The sequence below is a fragment of the Gopherus evgoodei genome, chromosome 7 (genome assembly GCF_007399415.2).
Source record: "Gopherus evgoodei ecotype Sinaloan lineage chromosome 7, rGopEvg1_v1.p, whole genome shotgun sequence".
NCBI classification, from domain to species: Eukaryota; Metazoa; Chordata; order Testudines; family Testudinidae; genus Gopherus; species Gopherus evgoodei.
Window position 1 is genome coordinate 80,961,546 of NC_044328.1, and position 22,219 is coordinate 80,983,764.

At 58.1% G+C, this 22,219-nt stretch overlaps 1 protein-coding gene across 3 annotated transcripts in view; it reads left to right on the forward strand.

The window, feature by feature from the left end:
- The window catches only part of LOC115654948 (semaphorin-3F-like), a 102,308-nt gene extending 93,651 nt beyond the window's left edge, over positions 1 to 8,657 (forward strand). For all 3 annotated transcript variants that reach the window (XM_030569874.1, XM_030569876.1, XM_030569875.1), the window contains 9 exons: positions 450 to 519; positions 801 to 945; positions 2,316 to 2,538; positions 4,411 to 4,499; positions 5,576 to 5,617; positions 6,132 to 6,289; positions 6,649 to 6,716; positions 7,747 to 7,880; positions 8,123 to 8,657. In XM_030569874.1, the coding sequence (XP_030425734.1) occupies positions 450 to 519; positions 801 to 945; positions 2,316 to 2,538; positions 4,411 to 4,499; positions 5,576 to 5,617; positions 6,132 to 6,289; positions 6,649 to 6,716; positions 7,747 to 7,880; positions 8,123 to 8,581 (1,388 nt within the window). In that variant the 3' untranslated portion in view covers positions 8,582 to 8,657. The remainder of the gene's footprint in view (positions 1 to 449; positions 520 to 800; positions 946 to 2,315; positions 2,539 to 4,410; positions 4,500 to 5,575; positions 5,618 to 6,131; positions 6,290 to 6,648; positions 6,717 to 7,746; positions 7,881 to 8,122) is intronic.
- The last annotated feature ends 13,562 nt before the right edge of the window (positions 8,658 to 22,219 follow it).

The window sequence follows — 22,219 nt, forward strand, 5'->3', positions numbered from 1 at the left end:
AGTGCAGCACCTGACAGCTTGTCAGCGCCTGCTGTGGCATGTGATGGATGGGCTGCACCCGTGAGCAGGACGCGCCGTCCCATCGCCACCTGCTTCCCTGCACTTTGCTAACCTAGATCAATTCCAGATGGTGCCCAGAGGCTCCCCGGTTCCTCTCTCCCCAGCCTGCATCTTCCCCACTGGTGCACGCTCTGCAGCCGAAGCATCCCCCATGCAGCAGCGCCCCCGGCATAGCCCAGTGTGCCCCCCAACAGCCAGCACTCCTGTCCTGCTCCCCACAGCGCCCCTTGATGGGAGAGGCTGGAGTAGCTGGGAGACCCCCACAGCCGGCGCTCCCGTCCCGCTCCCCACAGTGCCCCCTATTCTCTTTCCATCTGCCCTGTGTCCCCTGGTCCCTGCAGAGCTCTGGGCATCTCTCCGGCTGTTGATACTTTCTCTTCTCCCCTCAGAGGATGTGTTCATCCAGCAGACCCAGGACGTGAAGAACCCCATCATCTACGCTGTGTTCGCTGCCTCTGGGTGAGCCCACCAGGAGGGGTTGGGGAGGATCTCCCTGGGAGTGGAGGGGAGAGACGCTGTAGCAGGGCCTGGGGACGACATGCAGGGGCCCCCTGGCCACAGGCCCCTCACGCATTGGCGATGAGCGTTTCTGGATCCCACATGAGCAGAGAGCTCGAGGTGCTGTCCCAGTCCGACTGGGTGGGTCCCTGCCAGGCAGGTCAGGGCAAGGAATGGGTTCAGGGTGGGTCTGACAGAGGTGCCCCCTAGGGATAACGTGATGCTCCCCCTTCCATCCCCAGGTCTGTGTTCAAAGGCTCCGCTGTGTGCGTGTACTCCATGGCCGACATCCGCATGGTCTTCAATGGGCCCTTCGCCCACAAGGAGGGACCCAACTACCAGTGGATGCCATACACAGGCAAAATGCCCTATCCACGCCCAGGCACGGTAAGTATGATTGGGGCCTCCTGCCAGAGCACCCGGCAGGGTCAGCAGCAGGGGAGTGGGGGTCCTCTGGGGATGGCTGCAATGATGGGCACTGGAGGTGTGGGGCGGGGGGCACAATCACAGAGTGCCCACCAGTGCGTGTGTCTGGGCAGGGACCTCCCCTGTGCAGAGACTCTGATGCTGCCCCCAGGAGTCCTGGGACCTGCCCCACAGTGGGGCTTACAACAATTCCCCCTCGCCAAGCCAGGGACTGAGAGGGGCCATGGGAACTGCGCGAGGGCCAGTTTGGCCCTGTGGCTGCCTGGCCGCCTGCTGCGTGGAGAAAGGGCGTCAGTGTGTGGGGCTTTCAGCCCAGCACCACCCCATGCTGGTCTCGTGCTAGGGCTTTGCCAGCCCCTGCACCAGGGGCACCCAGCCTGATCTGCCAGGGGAGAGGGTCCCCCTGTACCACAACCCCAGGCCTCGGCAGAGGCAGGGGCAGTGCACAGGGGCGGCGCGGTGGGCAATGGAGGAATCAGAGGCTCCCCATGAATGGGGCACAAGTGAGATGATTGCCGTGGGTCGGGGTCTCATGGCACCCGATGCTGGCTGCAGGATGGGTGTGCCGATGCATTCAGGAAGGAAGAGGTTGGAAGAACAATGCCCAGGGGCATGAGCTGTCCTGGAGGTTGGGTGGGGTGGGGGCCATGCCCTGGGGATATGGGGGGGGTATGCCATGCGGTGAGGTGTCCTGCAGAATGGGTGGGGTGGGGGCCATGCGGGAATGGCAGGGCCGTGCCATGCGGTGGGGTAGGGGCTGTGCATCGGGAGGCGGGCCATGCTGTGGGGTGGAGGCAGGGCCGGCACTACCATTTAGACAGCCTAGGCAATCGCCTAGGGCGCCAGAATAATTGGTGGGCGCCGTTTTGCCGGAGGGGGCAGCAGGCGGCTCCTGTGGAGCTGCCGCAGTGGTGCCTGCAGAGGGTCCGCTGGTCCCGCGGCTCCCGTGGAGCTGCCGCAGTCGTGCCTGTGGACGGTCGGCTGCTCGCGCGGCTCTGGTGGACCACCCGCAGGCACCACTGCGGCAGCTCCACCGGAGCCGCGGAGCACCGAACCCTCCGCAGGCACCACTGCGGCAGCTCTACCGGAGCTGCGGGACCAGCGCACAGGGCACCAAAATTGCCGTCCGCCTAGGGCGCTCAAACCCCTAGCGCCGGTCATGGGTGGAGGAACCATGCCTCAGGGGACAGGGCAGAGGTTGTGCCATAGGCTGGGGCGGGGGGAAGCCAGACCACGGGTGGGAAGTGCAGGGAGGCCAAGCCATGGTTGGGAGAAGGGAGGTTGGGCTGTGGGGTGGAGCTGGTGTCTTAGCTGCCCACTCTGTGTTTCAGTGTCCCGGAGGCACCTTCACTCCCTCCATGAAGTCGACCAAGGATTACCCAGACGAAGTGATCAACTTCATGCGCTCGCACCCGCTGATGTACCATGCTGTGTACCCCGTGCATCGCCAGCCACTGGTGGTGCGCAGTAACGTGCACTACAAGTTCACCACTGTGGCCGTGGACCAGGTGGACGCAGCCGACGGGCGCTATGAGGTGCTTTTCCTGGGCACAGGTACCCGCAGACGTGCGCTGGAGAAACACACAACATGGACCCACATGGGCCATGCGGGAGAGCATGCTGCCCGGCACTGGGCACAGCAGGGAGCTTAGCCCGCTCTGGGCCGGCTCGCCAGGTCAGCGTTGCCAGGGCTGCGCTCCCCGCTCTCCTCGTCAAACGTGCCTGGCGACCAGCTCGTTGACAGAGGAGCCTGGCAGAGAATTCCATCTGGAATCCCCCCCACCCAGTGGCTGCCCTAGAGCCCGTTCCGGGGGTGCAGCAATGGAGGCCAGGCTGTCTATTCAGGATGAATGGAGTGGGTGCCCTGTGGTGACGCCAGCCTGGCACAGAGCCGGGGAGGGTGTGGGGATCTGGAGGTGAGTGACCAGCCCCTCCAGGCTCCTGGCATGGGGTCAGAATCAGTCCCCAGAGAATGTGGGGCCCTCAGCAGGGACTCAGCCGCCAGAACTGGGCCGCACCAAGCGGGGCTGCAGGCGAGGCAGGGTCTGCTCTGGCTGTCAGTTCCCCACCCCTCATGGAGTGATTGTGCCAGGATGATGCCCTGGGCAGACCCCAGCCCAACCCTGCTGGGCAGCCTGGCGCTTGCTGGGCCACATGGGGCCTGGGCCATCTGGGGCTGCCGGGGCAGGGTCTGTGCCAGGCCCCCGGGAACTAGTCTGGGGGCAGAGGGGCTCCTTTAATTGGGGGGCTCGTTTAACTGGGGGGTTCGTTGTGGCAGAGTGGCTGACGCTGCCTCTGCCCCTCTCAGGGAGCCAAGCCCTTGGCTGCCAGCCAGCCTGGGGAGCCCAGCCAGTGCCGCCACGCAGGTGGCAGGGAACGCTAATGACCCGGAAAGATCCCGTTAGCTAACGGATGTGCCGTCTCCTGGCCAGCTGTTCTCTCAGTCGCCCCTGCACAAGGAAGCCTGGCCAAATTCTCCCACCACCTGTCCCGCCCACCAGGGAATTTCCTCCCTGCCCCACCATCGGTGTAACGAATCGCCAGAACTCAGCTGTTCCTTCCCCCAAGGGTGTGGGAGGTCACCAGCGGGACCTGCAGCAGGCCTGTGGGATGGTGAGGCGGGTCGGGCCGGTGCATGGATGCAGACGACTGCGCCGGCAGCACTTGGTGGTAGTGAGGATCTCCCCCACCTATGCCCCTACACTGCTGAGGGTGGGATGCCCAGCAGGACGTGGGAGCCCTCGCTACCTGGGCAGCCCTGCCTGCTTGCCAGTTCTCTCCAGACCAGCCTCACTCTGCATTGCGCAGCTATGTTCTGTTCATCCGCTGCTGCACTCGCCCACAAAGGCAATTGGTTTGCGTGAAGGGAACTGAGCTGTCCCTCCCCCAATCAGCAGCATGTGCTCTGAAGCACTGGGCGACCCGCGGGTGAGAGGCCAACTGGTGCCATGTGCATACGTTAGTTGGAGCAGCACAATCTGTGCGCGGGGCCCATCTCTGGGTCTCACACCCAAGTCAGAGCAGACACCGGCAGCTTTTTGAGTTCCTCCTGCTGGGTGCTGCCTGCAGGGACCCCGCCTCCCCCTGGCACTCCTCAGAGATCCCCAGCCAGGCGCAGCGGCTGCTGGAGAGACCCAAGCACCGCGGTTCTGACGGTGTCCCTGAGACAGCACTGGGCAGCTCCAGGGCTGGTGGATCCCCCCAGGGAAGATGAAGTTGTGGCTCTGGGGTTCAGTCCAGGACCCAGAGCCCTGTGCTGGCTAAGAGCCTTGTGCTGATCCAGCCTCAGCGTTTTTATAAAGCCGTGTTGGCAGGTTGGCCTCTCACTTCCCACGCCATCCCCATCAGCATGGCCCCACACCTCAGGGTGAGGCAGTGGGGAAGGGTCCATCCCGCGTGGCGCTGAGTGCCAGCTTTGCCTTGCAGATCGCGGCACAGTCCAGAAGGTGATCGTCCTCCCCAAGGACGACCTGGAAACAGAGGAGCTGATGCTGGAGGAGGTGGAAGTGTTCAAGGTAACGACTCCTGGGCCTTACACGCACTGCACTGTCAGACCTTGCTGTGCCCCCCTCCGTCCCCCGCCATGGCCTGGGACAGTTTTCCCTCCTTTGCCCCCCGCCTGGAGGAACCTCCCTTCCTCCTGCTGCTGCAGGGACAATGTGCTGCAGGCCACCACTGCAGCTTCATCTGTGGCTTCCCAGCGGGCACCTGGGCCCTGCTCCAGCACTTGCTGGTGTCAGTAGGGGGCATTACGGGACCCACGGCTTCTGTGGGCTCTGACCTCCGGCACAGTCAGTGGCAGGGGGTGAGTGCACCATTTGGCTGGCTCCACAGGAAGGATAAGATCCCTGCTACTGCAGCTTGCTGGGGGAGTGCTCCAGTAGATCATGTGCCAGCAGCCTGTTCCCAGTGCTCAGGGGCTGGGGTTGGAGCCCTGGCTCCCCGGGGCATGTGTGGATGCTCCAGGGAGGGGGTTTGATTCCAATGGATTTGTTTCTGATTGTCTCAGCCCTTTGCTCCCTGTGATCGAGAGCAGCTCCAAAGGGGCTGAGTGGCCCAGACTAACCACCGTGTGTCACAGAGTGTGGAGGAGTCAGGGCACTGCACCCCCGGCTTCCTGCAATTCACCATGACTCTCAGCCAGCCAGTAAAACAGAAGGTTTATTTAGACAACAGGAACACAGTCCAAAACAGGTCTTGCCGGTACAGACAACAGAACCCCCTTTAGTTAGGTCCATCTGGGGCCCCCAGGGAGGCCACAGCCCTGTTGGTCAGGGCCTTCCTCGTTATTTTTCAGTCAGCCCCAAACCTGAAAACTTCCTTCAGCCTCTCACTCAGCTTCCCCCTGGCTCTTCCCCCCCGCCCCCCGCCTTTGTGTTCTTTGTTCTGTTTCCCGGGCAGAGGTGTTACCTGGCCTCCAACCCCCCTCCTGGGTTCTCATGTTACATGCTCAGGTATGCTCCCTTCCCCAAGGCAGGCAGTCCCAACTCCCCTGCAACCTTCCCAGGTTAATACTCCCCCGTCAGCATTTAAATAACCCATCAAGAACATTCCCACTTTGTCACACCATGCTCCCATGCTCTCATTCCAGGTTCCAGCCCCCATCAAGACCATGACCATCTCCTCCAAGAGGGTAAGCTGGTGGTGTGCTGAGGTGGGGTCCTCATGGGGGTCGCCCACCCGGCACAGATGCCAGCCCAGCCATGGCACTCCCGCCTGCTGAGGAGGGATGGAGAGTTCATGTGTTCCTAGTCAGACAGGGACTCTCCGAGTGTCCCAGGGGCTTCCACCTTCAGATGGGCTCTGTCACTAACTCGCAGGGGTGGGCGGGGGAAGGGCCACTCAGATCTGAGCTCCCAGCCCCGCTTGCGGGAGCATCGGGAGGCCAGCTTGGAGGGAAATATGCGGGGCACCCCAGAAACCCGCTTGCTCTGCCTCCACCAGCCCCGGGGAGGGGGGATCTGCTGGGAAGGGAGAGTTCCTGCCCATTTCCGGACAAGCGCTGCGCTCTCAGAGAAGCAGCTCCTCCTCGATCCCAGAATCCCAGGGGCGCCCAGGCCAAGGGAAGACAAGTGGGTTTGGCACCTGAGACAGTGCAGCGTCTGCAGCAAGGGGGCATCTCACCATGTCCTCTTTGCCCCCCACAGCAACAACTGTACGTGGCCTCAGCCACAGGAGTGACCCACCTGGCCCTGCACCGCTGCGACGTGTACGGGGAGGCCTGTGCTGACTGCTGCCTGGCCAGGGACCCCTACTGTGCCTGGGACGGCAAGGCCTGCTCCCGATACTCAGCATCCTCCAAGAGGTACGGCCCAGCTGTGCTGTGAGGGCAGTTATACCGGGCGCCCGGCACAGGGCCAAGCAGTGCTAGAGGGAGGGGCTTTTATATAGGGGGATCCTGCACCCTGCACGGGTTCTCATACTCACTGGCTGGGTTTGCCAACAGGGCTTTGGTGCTGGGAGGCAGCGTGTGGGGGCAGAGGACCCCGTATCTTTGATGAGAGGCAGAATTGGGGCTCCGCCCCAATCCCCATGGTACCTGGAGGGGGATGACTAAGCCGTGCATGATGCAGCCAATCTCCACCTACAGGGCTACCCCAGGTGGTTGGTGGTGCCCTGAGACTGTGTGCAACTTTCCATCTGTGCCTTCTCCCCCTTCCACAGGCGGAGCAGGCGCCAGGATGTCCGGCATGGTAACCCCATCCGCCAGTGCCGGGGCTACAACTCCAACGGTGAGTAGGGCCAGCCGGCCACTCTGCCCCTCATCCCACCTATGGCGGGTACGTCCGGGACACAGGGGATGGAGAAAAACGGGGTGGGGATGTGAAATATGTAGACTAGATGTCCCGATCAATAAATGAATTGCAAGGTTGGATGGATGGATGGATGTATTTGTACAGGGATGGATGGATGGATGGGTGTGTATGTACAGGGATGGATGGATGGATGGATGGATGTGTATGTACAGGGATGGATGGACTGGTGAATATGCTGGGTGTATGGATGGAGGAATGGATAGATGGATATGCTGGAGGGATGGATGGATGGATATGCTGGGTGGATGGACAGAGGGATGGATGGATGTGCTGGGTGTGTGGATGGATGTGCTGGGTGGGTGGACAGAGGGATGGATGTGCTGGGTGAGTGGATGGATGTGCTGGGTGGGTGGATGGACAGATGGATATGCTGAGTGGATGGATGGATGTGCTAGGTGGGTGGATAAAGGGATGGATGTGCTGGGTGGATGGATGGATGGATGTGCTAGGTGGATGGATAGAGGGATGGATGTGCTGGGTGGATGGATGGGTGGATGTGCTAGGTGGATGGATAGAGGGATGGATGGATGTGCTGGGTGGGTGGATGGATGATGTGCTGGCTGGGTGGATAGAGGGATGGATGGATATGCTGGGTGGGTGGATGGATGGATGGATATGCTGGGTGGGTGGATAGAGGGATGGATGTGCTGGGTGGGTGGATGGATAGATGTGTTGAATGGGTGGATAGAGGGATGGATGGATATGCTGGGTGGGTGGATGCATGGATGGATGTGCTGGGTGGGTGGATAGAGGGATGGAGTAGAGTGAGGGCTGAATGCATACACTGGACAGCTGGTGGTAGATAGAGTGCAGAGGATGCTGCAGTCCCCTTAGTGAGGGCAGGCAGCTGGGGGCAATGGCTCTCCCAACTCTGTGGGTAGGGTCGGGTTCGCAGCGTTGTGTTGATTCCATTGCCCGACTTCCCATCTCCTCTTCCCCATTCCAGCCAACAAGAACACGGTGGAGGCCGTCCAGTACGGGGTGGAGGGCAGCACGGCCTTCCTGGAGTGCCAGCCCCGCTCCCCACAGGCCACCATCAAGTGGCTGCTCCAGAAGGACAACAGTGACCGGCGGAAAGAGGTAGGAGGGCACAGAGCTAGAGGGTGCTTGGAGGGAAAGACCCTGCAGCCCACTGCCTGCTGTCTGGGGCAGGGGGCCAAGCTGGCATAATGAGGTGCTGCTGGTTGGGACTGAGGCGGTGGGGGAAGCTTGCATGGGGCCTGTCTCTAGTCTCCCCCTCCTCTCCTCTGATGACCCCCCACCATACCTGACTGCATCTCACCCATTCTAACACTCTGGCCTTTGGTCTCTCTCCCATCCAGCTGCGCATGGAGGGCCGGGTGCTGCGGACGGAGCAGGGGCTGCTCCTGCGCTCCCTGCAGCTCTCAGACAGCGGTCTCTACTCCTGCACAGCCACTGAGAACAACTTCAAGCACACAGTGGCCAAGGTGCAGCTGCACGTGCTGAGCAGAGAGACCGTGCACAGCGTGCTCTTCCAGTCAGAGGAGCCCGCCCCGCAGGCTGACGGCGACGTCTCCTCCTCCGTGCTGGGCATGCGGGCTGGCCTCCCTGGTGTCCCCAGCCCCCACTACCAGGACCTGGTGCAGCTCCTCACCCAGCCTGAAATTGGACTCATCAACCAGTACTGCCAGGGCTACTGGCGGCATGCAGCCTCCGGCCACAAGGAGGCGCTGGCCAGCCTCAAAGCCAAGGAGCTGCAGGACGAGAAGAAGCCTCGAAACCGCCGGAATCACCAGCCAGACATGGACCAGCTCACATGAAACCGCCACCAGGGACTTTGTAATAACAGTGCTATATTTTTCCCCCCTTTTAATATTAAAAATATCTATAAATATATATATAAATATATATATACACACACACACTCCCCCCTCCCTTTCAAGACAGTATTTATTTGTAGGTTGTACATAGTCCATGGGAGACGCGGTCCCACCCCATTGTCCCATGGCCCTCTGGGTAAGATAGCCAGGTTCCCAGAGGCACCCTGGCCAGCAGCTTGTCCTTTTCTCTTCCTAATTTCTATGGTACTGTAAAATAAAAGGCAGGCACTGAGCATAGGGGTGGGGGTAGGGTAAGATCCCCTCCCCTAGTCCCTCATCAAGCCAGAAGTTCTTGATGCTAATGTAGAAATGGGCTAGCACAGGCCCTTCTGCCCACTCTCTGGATGCCAAGCCAGAGTGCTGGCACCTGGAGGGGCCGTTTTCTGTCTCTAGCTGGGGGGAGTGTCTCTGAGCTGAGGTGCCATTGGCGGAGCTGCCATGTCCCCTCTCCCCCTGGCATGGGCCCTGCGGGGGAGCCTGAGTTTGGTCAGTTTCCCACCAGTGCCCTTGGCATGTGTGCTGGGCCTGAGCGGGAAGGGATTGGAAGTCCATGCTCGGGGGGGAGGGAGTGGAACTTCTTAGCCACTGACAATATCCTTCCCCCGTTGGCACTGGACAAGGAGGGAACTGGCAGGGAGAGAGGGAAGTGGTCCCCTCAAGGGTACAGGGTCCCCAGGAACCTGGCACCCATTGTGCATGCACGCCTGATGGCCTATCACTCCTGGCGGTACTGTCCAGGCTGGGTGCCTCTCGAATGCCCAGGAAGGCACCATCGCTAGGCTAAACCCCATGGAGGTCAAGGGCACAAGGCCAGGCTTTTCCACCCACCGCTGGCCACGCGTCACTCCTGCGAGGCGTATGTCTGGGAATGATATCACAGGCTCAGCCTGGGCTGATTGGTGGCTGATGTGATGCCCTCCAGGGGATGGCACTGCAGTGGTCTAAAAAACTGGCTAAGTGGCTGGATTAAGTCAGGGATTCAGGAAGCAGGAGGGGTGAGGATGTCAGCTGCAGCCGTGCTCCTCTGGTGCCAACTGCACCCAGCAGGCATATCCCTTACTGGGCTCTGCTGCGGTGGCACCTTGGAGGGTACTAGGGAGACTGGGTATAGGGGCCAGGAATGGCTGGGGCAGACACTCCTGCCCTTCCAACCCCCGAGGTGAGAAGAATTCTTTTTGGCAGATGGGGGTGAAGCAAGGAAAGGACAGAGCAAGTAGGGGAATGAAGTGCGGGGGGGGGGGGGGGCGAGCAGAGGCAGACAATGGGTACCTGGACAGCCAGGTCCCCCCTACTGAGTGAACTTGGGCAAGTCACTCACCTCTCTGTGCCTCAGTTTCCCCATCTGATTACTTCTCATTATTTATTAAGCCATGGCCTCACTGCCGGTGGACCTGGCCGCATCAATGTCTCTGCTGTGTGGCTTCATGACGGGGGAGTGTCAGTATTGAGTTGTGAGGCATTGTGAGTAGTGGAGTCCTGGGACACTCAGTTGCTGCCCTGGGCCATGTGTGGGACCTGAGTAGTGGGTTTCCTGGCAGCTACACTGTCCCAGTCATGGGGACTGGGAGCTAGGGAAGAGTGTATGCAGGGGGGGGTGGGGGGGGCAGAGAGATGAGAGGGTGAAAAAAAAAGGAGTCATTGGGAGGGGGCAGATTGGCTGAGAGCACTGCCTGCATTCAATCCCTAGGCCTAGTGGCCACAGCCACACTCACCGTGGCAGACCCCAGAGTACTTGCAAATTGGACTAAGGGCACTTCAGTCACTTCTGGGGATGTTGGGGGGGGGGGGAGGCGGTGTTACAATAGTGCCTCTGCTCCACAGCTTAAGTCAAGACTCCGAAATTGCCCTGGGAGCTGGGGGGAGGGGAGGAAATTGGCCTCCAGATGCTTGGGGCAGGCATTGGCTGCTGCTGCTGCTGCTCCCACCATAGGGGTTTTAAGACCTGTGATCAAAGCACCTGCCTGAATTAATTGGTGGGGCGAGACAGAGCCTGGGGTTTACCCTGGCTCCCCTGCTCCCAGCCTGTGCTGCCTGGGGTCACCACCAGAGGCCAACCTCAGCCCTGGATTCAGCAGGGGGCCCCAGCTCATGGGCTCACAGAGCCGCTGGCATGTTGCCCACACCACCCCAATAGTTCAGGCCAAGTCTGTGGCTGGTGCAAAGCAGCGCGGTGTCACAGCCTGCCATGGGTGTTGGTGGGGCTTCACCCCCTTCCCACCAGCTGAGGATCCAGCCTTGGCCCCTCTGGAGTCAGGTGCCCATCCGCCCACTAGTGTGGCATGGTCCCAGCACACACAGGCACTCCATGGCTGCTAGCAGCTGCAGCACTGCCCGCTGAGGAAATCCAGGCAGGCCAGAGCAGCGAGGCCAAGCAGGACAGGCACTGCCCCCCAGACAGCGCACAGGGAGGTTACTCAGACTCAACGCAAGGAGGCTGGCCCAAGAGCTGGGGACACAAAGAGAACTGGGTGCCAGTTTGGGAGAAGGCACCATTAGCCACCAGGGTCACTGCCCCACCCGAGCCATGATTCGTGGGCACAGCCACATCCAGCCCTGGCACTACACACTGTTAAGGCCAGGTGTCTGGCAGGGGCAGATAGAAGCCAGGCCCCTTAAGCATCTTCAGTAAAAGCTAGACAGTCCAATGGAAAACTACCCATAATTTCAGATGAGAGAAAAACATGTGACATGGTCATCACGCTGGGACACACTTCATCCTGCAATTCCACCACAGTCAGAGTGCCCGGGCACCCCAGGGGCTGTGCCCATCTCTATTCACATGACAGGCATCTGAGAGTCATCCGTTGGTTTTCCTCTGAGATAACAATGCCGAGTTCCTTACCCACACACACACACCCTGATAGGGCTCCATTCTGCCCAAGCAGATGGGTGAGGGAGCAAAGCATCCTGGGGTCAGCTATGCAAACTCCAAAGCAGGAAGTCAGGCCCTGAGAGCCCCGCCCCTTTGCTCCCAGCTAGTTGCAACTCAAAAGGGAACACCATGGGGCATAGGGACAGGCAGGGAGAGCTCACCCTTGCCAAGCCAGACTAGTAAGGTAGGAATTGTGCCCTTTGCATCCCAGTGCTCCTAATGCCTGGTGTTAACCACTTCGAAGCGGGCCGCTTCTGTGATTGAGTGGCCCACGCTTATGTGGTGTGTACTGACAGGTACATGTCAGGGCCATGCCCATCCATTTCCCTCACCCCCATCCCCACCCCCACCCCATGGGACAGCTGCCTGCGCTAGTTCAGACCAAGTGCATCTGCTTTCTGGTGTAAATAGTTGTAAATGGCGAATATAATGGAAGCGGAGCAGGCAGCAAGGCTGAGCTCCAAGGCACATCACACCTGTAATGTGAACTTCCTGTGGCTGGGAACAAACTAATAAACACTGGCTTTGTTTATGGAGACCCTGCCTCTTTCTTCGGCCTTCTCTCGGCCTTGTTCTGTCTAGAAGGGCCTTGAGCTAGTGGGATTTCTCTAGTGATCAGAGCAACCCACTGTCCGGCTGTGCCAGTGCACATGTAACCCAACCGGTGCACTGTGTTATGAGTCCCCCTCTACTGGCTACTCCCATAGGAGGATAAGAGTTTACTATTGCTACTAATGGATGGAGTTGCTCCTTTAACTCACATACTAGCAACCTAGGCTTTTAGTGCTGACGGTCCAGGGTTCGATGTCCAACAGTGATTCTTGGGGGGGGGGGCAGGAGTGAGTGTTACATGTGGCCATGTGCTGTGCAACCAGACACCATGGTCCCCGGCTAAGCATGTGTGTGGCATCAGGTATAGCACTCAGGCGAGCCTGCTCCAAACTCAGCAAACAAGAGGAGACAACTCATGACTCAGCCACTAGAGGGTGACAAACCCTGGGGCAGAGCCCATTCCATCCAGTAGAGGGCAGCAGTGAGTGTAATACACCTCAGACCCCACTTCTAAACAGCTGGTTAGCACGTCTATGTAGTGACACTATGGGCAAATGCCAGAGAGGGACACCCCCCCCACACTGCACCACATCAGACGGTGACACCCCCCCCCCCCATGAGAACAGCACGACCTCTCAGTTTTGGGCAGGGAGGCTCAGAGCTGCTCCCAAGGCAAAGGGCTGGGCCAGCACCATGCAAGTGGGTGTTTCTGCATGCAAAAGAATTGCTTGGAAAAAAAGCAGCTGCAAACAAAGCAAAACACTGCAAAATTCACTGCAGTTTCCTTCGCAAAAAGCATTCAAAATGAAAAATGTCAGACTTTAGGGGGACGGTCACCTTCAATTAATTGGGGAACATTCCTGGTTTGGCATATTTGAAACATTCATAACATGGGCTAGGGCAGATGAAAAAATCTAAAACTGTTGTTCCATTTGGGTGTGGAAAGCCCTTTTCGGTTTTCCCGGCCCACTTGCCTAGGCAAAGGGGGATGGGGGTCACCCAAATGTGAGGCCCACTTTGATAATTACCGCATTGAAATTTTCATTCCTCCCCGCCCCGCCACTCCAGGAAACAGCTAATGAAATTAAAACGTTCCTTTCTTCTGCTTTTTTCCCAAATGCTGAGTTCTGCACTGACAGTTCTACCACTGACCCTGAACTGGCGCATCCTGATTCCACTGGCAGGGCCCAGGGGATGGGTCTGAGGGCCCAAAGAGGGATCGCATGGGGCACACAAACCCTCGGGCGGTGAAGCCAAGGTCTACACACTAGGCCATCAGTTAGCAGCTAGTGCTTCCTACCTACTCAATTCAATGCTAGGGACGAGGACTAATCCTGAGCCAGGGCAAGTGGGGGCCTGAGCCTGCTCCCCCTTCTTGCCCCCCCCCCGGCTAGGTCTGATTTTGTCAGAAAGGAGCTCTTACCCAAACCATCTCCCTGGCTGGAGCACATGATCCCTGCAGACTTGCTCTCCCCTCCAGTAAGGGAAATACAGCCACTGAGATCTCCACAGTCGCTTCCGGCCCAGTCGAGGGAACATTCCCGACACCGATCACCACCCAGCGACAGCTTGGGGCAGAGTCCAGGTGGATCGCCCTTGACACTGAGCAGACTGTTCTGTCCATCCAGGACTTGCGGCACCGCTTGTTCTCAAGGAACGAATATCAACAGGACTGCGGTGGGTGTTGCCATCGGTCCTCATCTCGGAGACGGTACCGCGGTCAGTCACGACACTATCATCAATGCCGTTCCTGCTCCGACTCCCGCTCCAAGTCTCTGCCAACACATCGTAGCCCCGGGTGTCGATCGCCGGCATCTCACCATCACGGGTCCACCCATTGAGGCTGTTCACAGAGCAGCTATTACCATCAATACCGATCCTCCTCGTCAAGATCATGGTCCCGTGGCTGTCATAGATCCCAGCACCACTGCTCCACCCAGTCCAGAGACAGCAGCAGCTCTTACGCCTGCCCAGTCTCCATTCATAACAATCCTTCGATGGGCCAGGCCAGCCAACCCAGAGAGCCGGCCCCACTGGTGCCACAGCAGATGCAGTGGCACCGAGTGTCATGGTCAGCTCAATGGTACCATTGGGCACTGTGGCCACCAGTGCAGGCCCCAGTGGGAGCTCGCTCAGTGGCCGGAGCTTCGGAAACACTGTCGGCCACCCTCTCCAGACGCCGAGAAAAGAGTCAGTGGGACGTATGTCCTTGGCACCGTGCCCAGAGTCCAACCAGGTGATGGACCCTCCGTTGCCAGCCAACACCCAGAGCACCGCACTGGCCTCTTCGCCCTGCCTGAAGGAGATGATTGTGGCCCCACCCCCCCTCCATCCTGCAGGAGGACTTCAGGGGCCACCAAGAACTCTTAAAGAGGGTGGCAGCAAGCCTACACCTCCAGACAGAGGAGATGGAGGAGCCCTTGGACTCCCTGTTTAACATATTGTCCCCATCGGCACCGGGTAGGGAGGCCTTGCCTCTTCATGAAGGGGTGGCTAAGATTTCAAATGCCCTGTGGCAAACACCGGCCTCGTTGGCCCCCATCTCTAAAAAGGCAGAATGCAAGTACTTTGTACTCACTAAGGGGTATGAGTACTTGTATACTCACCTGGTGCTCAACTCTCTGGTGGTTGAGTTGGTCAACCACAGGGAACGGCAGGATCAGTCAGCCCCGACCCCAAAGAACAAAGACTCTTGGAGACTGGACTCTTTCAGAAGGAAAATGTATTCATCTTCGAGCTTCCAGTTACAAGTGGCAAACCATTAGGCTCTCCTGGGCCAGTACAAATTCAATCTGAGAGGCTCCCTGCCTAAGTTTGAGGACTCCCTCCAGAAGCATGATAGGAAGGAGTTCAAAGCACAAGTGGAGGAAATGGCAGAGGCCGCTAGGGCATCCCTGCAGGCAGCCTCAGATGCTGCAGACACAGCTGCATGATCAATGGCCTCCGCGGTGTGCGTGAGACAGGCGTCATGGCTCCTGCTCTCTGGGCTGTTCAGCGAGGCGCAGTCTTCCATGCAGGGTCTCCCATTTGACAGGAAAGCTCCGTTTGCGGAGGAAAAAGATACAAGGCTGCATGACATGAAAGACCCTCCAGACTCTGGGCCTCTATGTCCTGGATCCGGCAAAACCTAAATTCAAGCCACAGCAGACTCCCACTCAGGCCTCCCTCCCGAAGTACGAGGCTGCCCATAAGGAGCAGCGGGACTATAAAAGAGGCCCTCAGAGGCAGTCTCAGCCTGCCCCCCAGCCTGGATCCTCCAAGGGCAAGCAGGCAGGGAAAAGGCATTTTTGATGGGATGCTCGGGGGTGCCCTGCCAGTCCTTATCAGAGATCCACCCTCAATAAAGCTTCCCTTCTCCAACTGATTGTGTGCTTTCCTCCCAGAATGGTCACGGCTGACCTCAGACTGATGGGTCGTCAACACCATCTCCTGGGGTTACACCCTCCAATTTACACCCAACCACCTCCCACCCCTGTCCCTCCAGAACCCTCTACGAAGCTCTGCTCGAGCAGGAGGTGGGGCAGGTCCTAAGACTAGGAGCAATAGAGGTGGTGCCCGAGGAGTTCAGGGGCAAGGGGTACTATTCCCGTTATTTCCTTATCCTGAAGGCCAAAGGGGGGGCTCAAGCCCATCCTGGACCTGCAAGGCCTGAACCAGTACATGGTGAAGCTCAAGTTCCGCATGGTCTCTATCATCCCCTCCCTGGATCCCGGGGACTGGTACACTGCCCTCGATCTACAGGACTCATACTTCCACATCCACATATTCAAGGGGCACATGTGCTTCCTCGTTTCGTGGTGGGAGAGCATCATTACCAATTCACGGTCCTCCCGTTTGGTCTGTCCACTGCTCCCAGGGTGTTTACAAAATGCATGTCGGTGGTAGCAGCCTACCTCAGACGGTGGGGGGGTCCAGATATTTCCCTATCTGGATGATTGGCTTGTTAAGGGCACTTCCTGGTCGCAGGTGAGGGATCACGTGGCGCTCCTCCTGTCCACGTGCACCGCCTTGGGCCTGTTGGTAAACAACATCAAGTCCACGTTAGTCCCAGTCCAATGCATAGAATTTATCGGGGGGCTCCTGGACGCAGCGTCGGCCAGGGCCTCTCTCCCACCAGAGAGATTCAAAACCCCAAAAGATCTCATCGACTCCATCACAAGGATCCTGGTGACAATTGCCAAGGTTTGCCTGCAACTCTTGGGTCACATGTCAGCGTGCACGTACATGGCCCGTCACACCAGAATCAGGATGAGGCCCCTCCAGCTCTGGTTGGCCTCGAAGTTCTCCCAGGCCACGGACAGGATGGACAAAGTCCTCACCGTGCTAGACTCTGTGATTGCCTCCCTATGGTGGTGGTCCACTCCAAACAACATGCTCCAAGGGGTCCCATTCGGGGTCAAGGCCCCGTCATTGGAGCTGGTATCTGATGCATCACGGCCTGGGTTGAGGGGCCCAAGTCGGGAACTTTCAGACCCAAGGCCTATGGTCAGCTCAAGACCTGACCCTACATATAAACATCAAGGAGTTCAGGGCGGTGCAGCTGGTATATATGGCCTTCCACTCGCACCTGGAGGGCAAGGTAGTCAGGGTCCTCACGGATAACACTGCCTTGATGTTCTATATCAGGGGTCGGGAACCTTTCGGAAGTGGGGTGCCAAGTCTCCATTTATTCACTCTAATTTAAGGTTTCGCGTGCCAGTCATACATTTTAATGTTTTTAGAAGGGCTCTTTTTATAAGTTTATAATATATAACTAAACTATTGTTGTATGTAAAGTAAATAAGGCTTTTAAATGTTTAAGAAGTTTCATTTAAAATTAAATTAAAATGCAGAGCCCCCCAGAGTGGTGGCCAGTACCTGGGCAGTGGGAGTGCCACTAAAAATCAGCTTGTGTGCCGCCTTCGGCACCCGTGCCATAGGTTGCCTACCCCTGTTCTATACCAACAGGCAAGGCGGGGCCCGATCCTCTGCCCTCTGCCATGAAGCCCTCAGGCTGTGGGACTTTTGCATAGCCCATGACATCCACCTGAAGGCCTTCCACCTACCGGGCGCCCAGAACGAGAGGGCGGATCACTTGAGCAGGGACTTTTCCTCGCAACATAAGTGGTCCTTCCACCTGGAATTGGCCCACTGGTTCTTCCGAAGGTGGGGAACTCCTCAGGTGGACCTATTCGCAACTCAGCAGAACCGGCGATGCTCCCGTTCTGCCCCAGGAGGGGCCTAGGGATGGAGCGCTATCTCCAATGCCTTTCTCCTGTCCTGGTCAGGCCGGCTTCTCTATGCCTTTCCCCTATTCCCTCTAATCAGCAGGGTCCTGGAGAAGATAAAGTCAGACAAGGCCTGGGTCCTCCTGATTGCCCCGGCATGGCCCAGGCAGCATTGTTACGGGACCCTCATGGGCCCGGCGGTAGCTCAGCTGTGGCCATTGTCACTCCGCCCGGACTTGCTCTCTCAGGACCAGGGCAGACTTCTCCATCCCAACCTAGTGACTCTTCACCTTACGGTGTGGCTGCTCAGTGGTTAGGTGGAGAGGAAAGGACGTGCTCAGAGCAAATTCAGTGTGTCCTTCTCTAAAGTAGACGGCCCTCCACTCGCTGCGTTTATTTGGCCAAGTGCTCCCAGTTTTCGAGGTGGGCGGTGGACCAGAGTGTCTCCCCAGTGACCACACTGATCGAACTTATCCTTGATTACCTCCTTCACCTGAGGGCCCAGGGCCTCGCACCCTCATCAGTCAAGGTGCACCGACAGCCATATCGGCCTTCCATCCACCGGTGCAAGGGCACACGGTATTTTCCCATGTTATGACTGGCTGGTTCCTTAAGGGTTTGGACTGTCTTTTTCCTTATTCTACACCCCCGGTCCCACAGTGGGACCTAAACCTAGTGTTGGCTCATCTCACGGGGTCCTCGTTTGAACCACTGGCCACGTTCTCCTGGTCTCACCTCTTGTGGAAGGTGGCCTTCCTGGTTGCTATCACATCGGCCAGGCGGGTCTCGGAGCACAGGGCCCTGACCTCTGAATTACCATACATGGTCTTTCATAAGGACAAGGTCCAGCTCCACCCACACCCCATGTTCCTCCTGAAGGTGGTCTCCACCTATCACATGGGTAAGCACATTTTTCTATTGGTCCTCTGCCCCAAGCCTCACGCGTCCAGTGAGGAGCGCTGTCACTGCTATCTCTAGCGGACTAAGCCATTCAGAAAGTCCTCACAACTGTTCGTCTCCTCGGCTGAGCATGCAAGGGGCCAGGTGATTTCCACTCAGAGGCTTTTCAATTGGATCACTTCAATCGTCCATTCCTATTATGAACTGGTGGGTGTCCCCCTGCCACCCATTGTGAAGGCACACTCAACTTGGGTGCAAGCCTTATCAGCTGACTTCATGGCTCACGTCCCCATCCAGGACATTCGTAGGACCGCCACATGGTCTTCGGTTCACACATTCACTTCACACTATGCAATCGTCTCCCAGACCAGGGAAGATGCCGGGTTCAGCAGGACTGTCCTCCATCCCGGGAACTTGTGAACTCCTACCAACCTCCAATAGATATAGCTTGGAATCACCTACTGTGGAATACACATAAGCAATCACTGGAGTGGGGACCTCACAGCCCTGTCCTGGGTGGGACAAGGGCTGGGATGCAGGGCCCGGATTGGCACTGGGCCAAGGTGCTGCAGGACAGCTGTGCATCTTGGGCAGGCGTTGGTGTGGCTGCTGGAGGGAGCAGACCCCGAACAGACTGAACCCAGGGCTGGGGGAGTGGCCCAGAGAGTGGGCTGGGGGCATGACCAAGCTGGGCGAACAGGACATCCCCTCTTGTGGGCTACAGCTAGAGGCCATGCTAGAGGGATGCTCTGCTGGGTGAAGTTAGGGTGACTCGGTCACTGCTGTATGGGAGACTCCCTGGCTTAGATTCTGGCTGGGGTTTATCATGGGGCCCAAGAAACGGCCTGACTGTGAATCATACCGTTCTGAGTGCGGTTATTCCCTGAGGCGTGGAGACTGGGACTGGGTAGGTGAGGAGACTGGGGTTTGGCCAGTGAGCTGGGGCGTGGAAGACACAGGACTGAGTCCAAGACAGGTTGGCAGGGTTGGAGCAGAAGGGGTCACTTCAGAGAAATGGGCAGAAGGCTCTGGGCCCACTCCTCCACAGCCTGGCATGGACCATGTGATTCCTGGGTCTCCCCTTTCCTCTGCAGTCAGCAAATATCTGTGAAATCTGCTGGCAAAGTGGGTGTCTCATCCTCCCTCTAGTGCTGGGCCACCTTAGGTCTGTGCAGTGGATCTAAATGTCTCAACCCTGCTGATGACTTATGAGGGTGTCAATATGGTGCCAGAGGATGGAATTTCTGGTTTTTCAGGTGGCTTGTTTGTAGCCCTAGGAAATTACACCAAACACACAATGTTAAAAGAACATCGTTAAGGTTGCAAAGACAGGCACTTGAAATGCCAGACTTGAGATTGCCTATGCACCCTCAGGTCAGCCCTCGTGTGCATCTGCATTATAGCAATGGATACAATTCAAATGCAATTGATTATATGCTCACACACTATTTTTTCCACTGGAGACCTGCCCCATGCAGCGCACAGGCTGGCCCTGTTCTGGGGGAGAACTGGGGTAATGTAGGACTTTGAACGTGAGCAGTGATTAAGACAGAGGGGGATTGCAAGGAGAGAAAGGAGGGGCTCATGGTTCAGGCCGTTGAATGCTGCCCTGGACAATTAGATTCTGTCCCTGCCTCTGCCCCTGAGTTCTTGTGTGATGCTGGGCAAGTCACTTAATCACGTAATTTCACAGGCATCACTGATTGTCTCTGCTAGATTTGCAGCCGTGCTGAGCCCTGGTGGGGGCAGCTGAAGGCAGGGGAAGCTGTGCTTTGAATGCACAGCAAAAGCTCTGCAGCAGTGCAGAGTTCAGGGAGACCTGACCCTCTGACAACCAGGAAATAGAGAGCTCAGCTCAGTCCAACTCCAGCTTCTGGGAGCGAGGAGATGCAGCGTGAAGGTGCACGCCCACCAAGGGCCACCCGCTGTGTTGTGTTAATGCTTCTAGAATAGATGGGCCCAGAGAGCCCAAGGTGTTAACATGACCCAGTCACTGTCCAACACTAAACAGGGCTCAGGGATTGGAATACAGTAGTCCCATTGCAAACCCACTGGGAAATTCATGCCGAGGTTTGGAAGTGTCTTGATCAGGGTCCACTAGACTCAAAATGACAAGGAGCAGACCAGGCCCTAGAGCACTCACCAAGCTGCTTTTGCAGCATGTGGAGCTTTGGCAGAGCCTCGCTTCATCAAACAAGCTGGGGCAGGGGGAATAAAAGAGGCGGGCTGGCATGCAGGTCTGCCCGGTTCGGCCCAGCTGGGAGACAGGAATGCTCGTCACCTTCTCACTTCTGCCAAGCAAATGGGCACAGGAAGCAAATCAGTGAGAACAATTCACTGGGAAGGGCACAGGTCCCACTGGGGAGTGGTTCAGGGCTGTCGGAGCTCACCGGCCAGGTAAGCTGGGTCACAGCTGCTCTGAACTGGTGCCAGGGCAGTGCAAAGCAACTGGAGGGACCTGATGAATTCAACCCACCATCTGCAATTGGCCTAGAGGAGGCTGATGCAGGAAGGGGGGGCAGAGAGAGCCCAGCCTCAGTCCCAGCATCTCTGTGCTTTCAGGACTGCCCCTGTGCCTCAGTTTCCCTTGCAGCACTGCCTCAGGGTGCACTTGGGGGGAAGGTGCAGGGCAGGGACAATGGGGGGTGGGCAAGTCCACACAGATTCCACCTCCTCCCCCAATGTGGCTGGACCACCAAAGACACCAAAAGGGATGAATGGCAGAGACCAGGTCCAGGAGGCTGGGGTCTGGCAGCCAAATCCCACTGGCCACAGATTTGTGTGGGTGGAAAACCCCCTCCCCCTAATTTCCCCCCATACTCCCCACTCCACCTGGGTCCACATGCACCACCTACACTGGGAACCTGTGTCAGGGCTGATCCCTGCAACTCCTGCCCCACAGCCTTCAGGGCCACCCCTCCCCGCAGTCATTCCTCCTGGGTCAGCTGCCCCCCCCCACACAACATGCCTGAGGAGAACTCCCTGCCAGCTCTTCCCTGGCCCTGAGCTGCTTGGGATCATGCCTCACATGGCATGTGGCGAGCCCTGAGCGTGGGAGGAAGGCCGCCTGGGCAGTCGCCATGGCCCCATTTCTGTTGCTCATTGAGCAGGTGTGACGCAGGCAACGCCAAGCAGGTCTATGACCCCTCTGCAGGCTCCCCAAAGGATGGGTGCTGTGGGTCTCTGCCAGACGCTGAGAGCATGCTCAGCAGTGTGAAGAGCACACGTGGTTTGCCTGGGGGCTGTGTTAAGAGAAGTGTAAAATGCAAAATCACGGGCCCCAAAACCGCTGGATGTGCCACATGTCACCTGGGATCTGAGCTACGAGAGGAAGAGCAACCAGCATCTCTGGCCCCAGCCCAGCCCTGTGTTTACAGCCCGGAGCAGAGTCATGCAGGTCTGAGAGTCATGGAACCAGGGAAACCCCAAGAAAAGCCTCTGCATAGGGCTCCTTGGGTCTGAGCTGAAGTTAATAAAACACCCTGATTATGAAAAGAGACAAAAAGTCTGGGACTGCATAGGTGGCAGAACGGGCAAAGATGGGCTGCCAGTGTCTCATGAAAAGTGGATCCGAGCCCACTGGACTGGACAAGCTGGGGCTGGAGTAGCTGGGAGTCCTGACACACACAGTCAGTGCTCCTGCCCCACTCCCCATAGCGCCCCCCGGTGGGAGAGGCTGGGAATGGAAGAAGCATCCTGCAGCCAATATTTTTGCCCTGGGCCTTATAGTGCCCCCTGCTGGGAGAGGCTGGGGCTAGAGTAGCCAGGACCCCTCCACACACATACACACACACACCCCAGCCAGCACTCCTGCCCAATCCCCACAGCACCCCCTGCTAGGACAGGCTGGGACTGGAGTGGCCGGGAACTCCCTCCACAACCAGCAACCCTCCTCCCCACAGTGCCCCCCTGCTGGGAGAGAATGCAGCCAGGTTTCATTGCCTCTTGTAAAAGCACATGGGCTTGCTCCTGCTATTGCTGATAGGCTCGTAGGGTCCTATGACGGTGTGCCAAACCTGGCTCCTGATGTCCCCTGCAAGAGAAGTC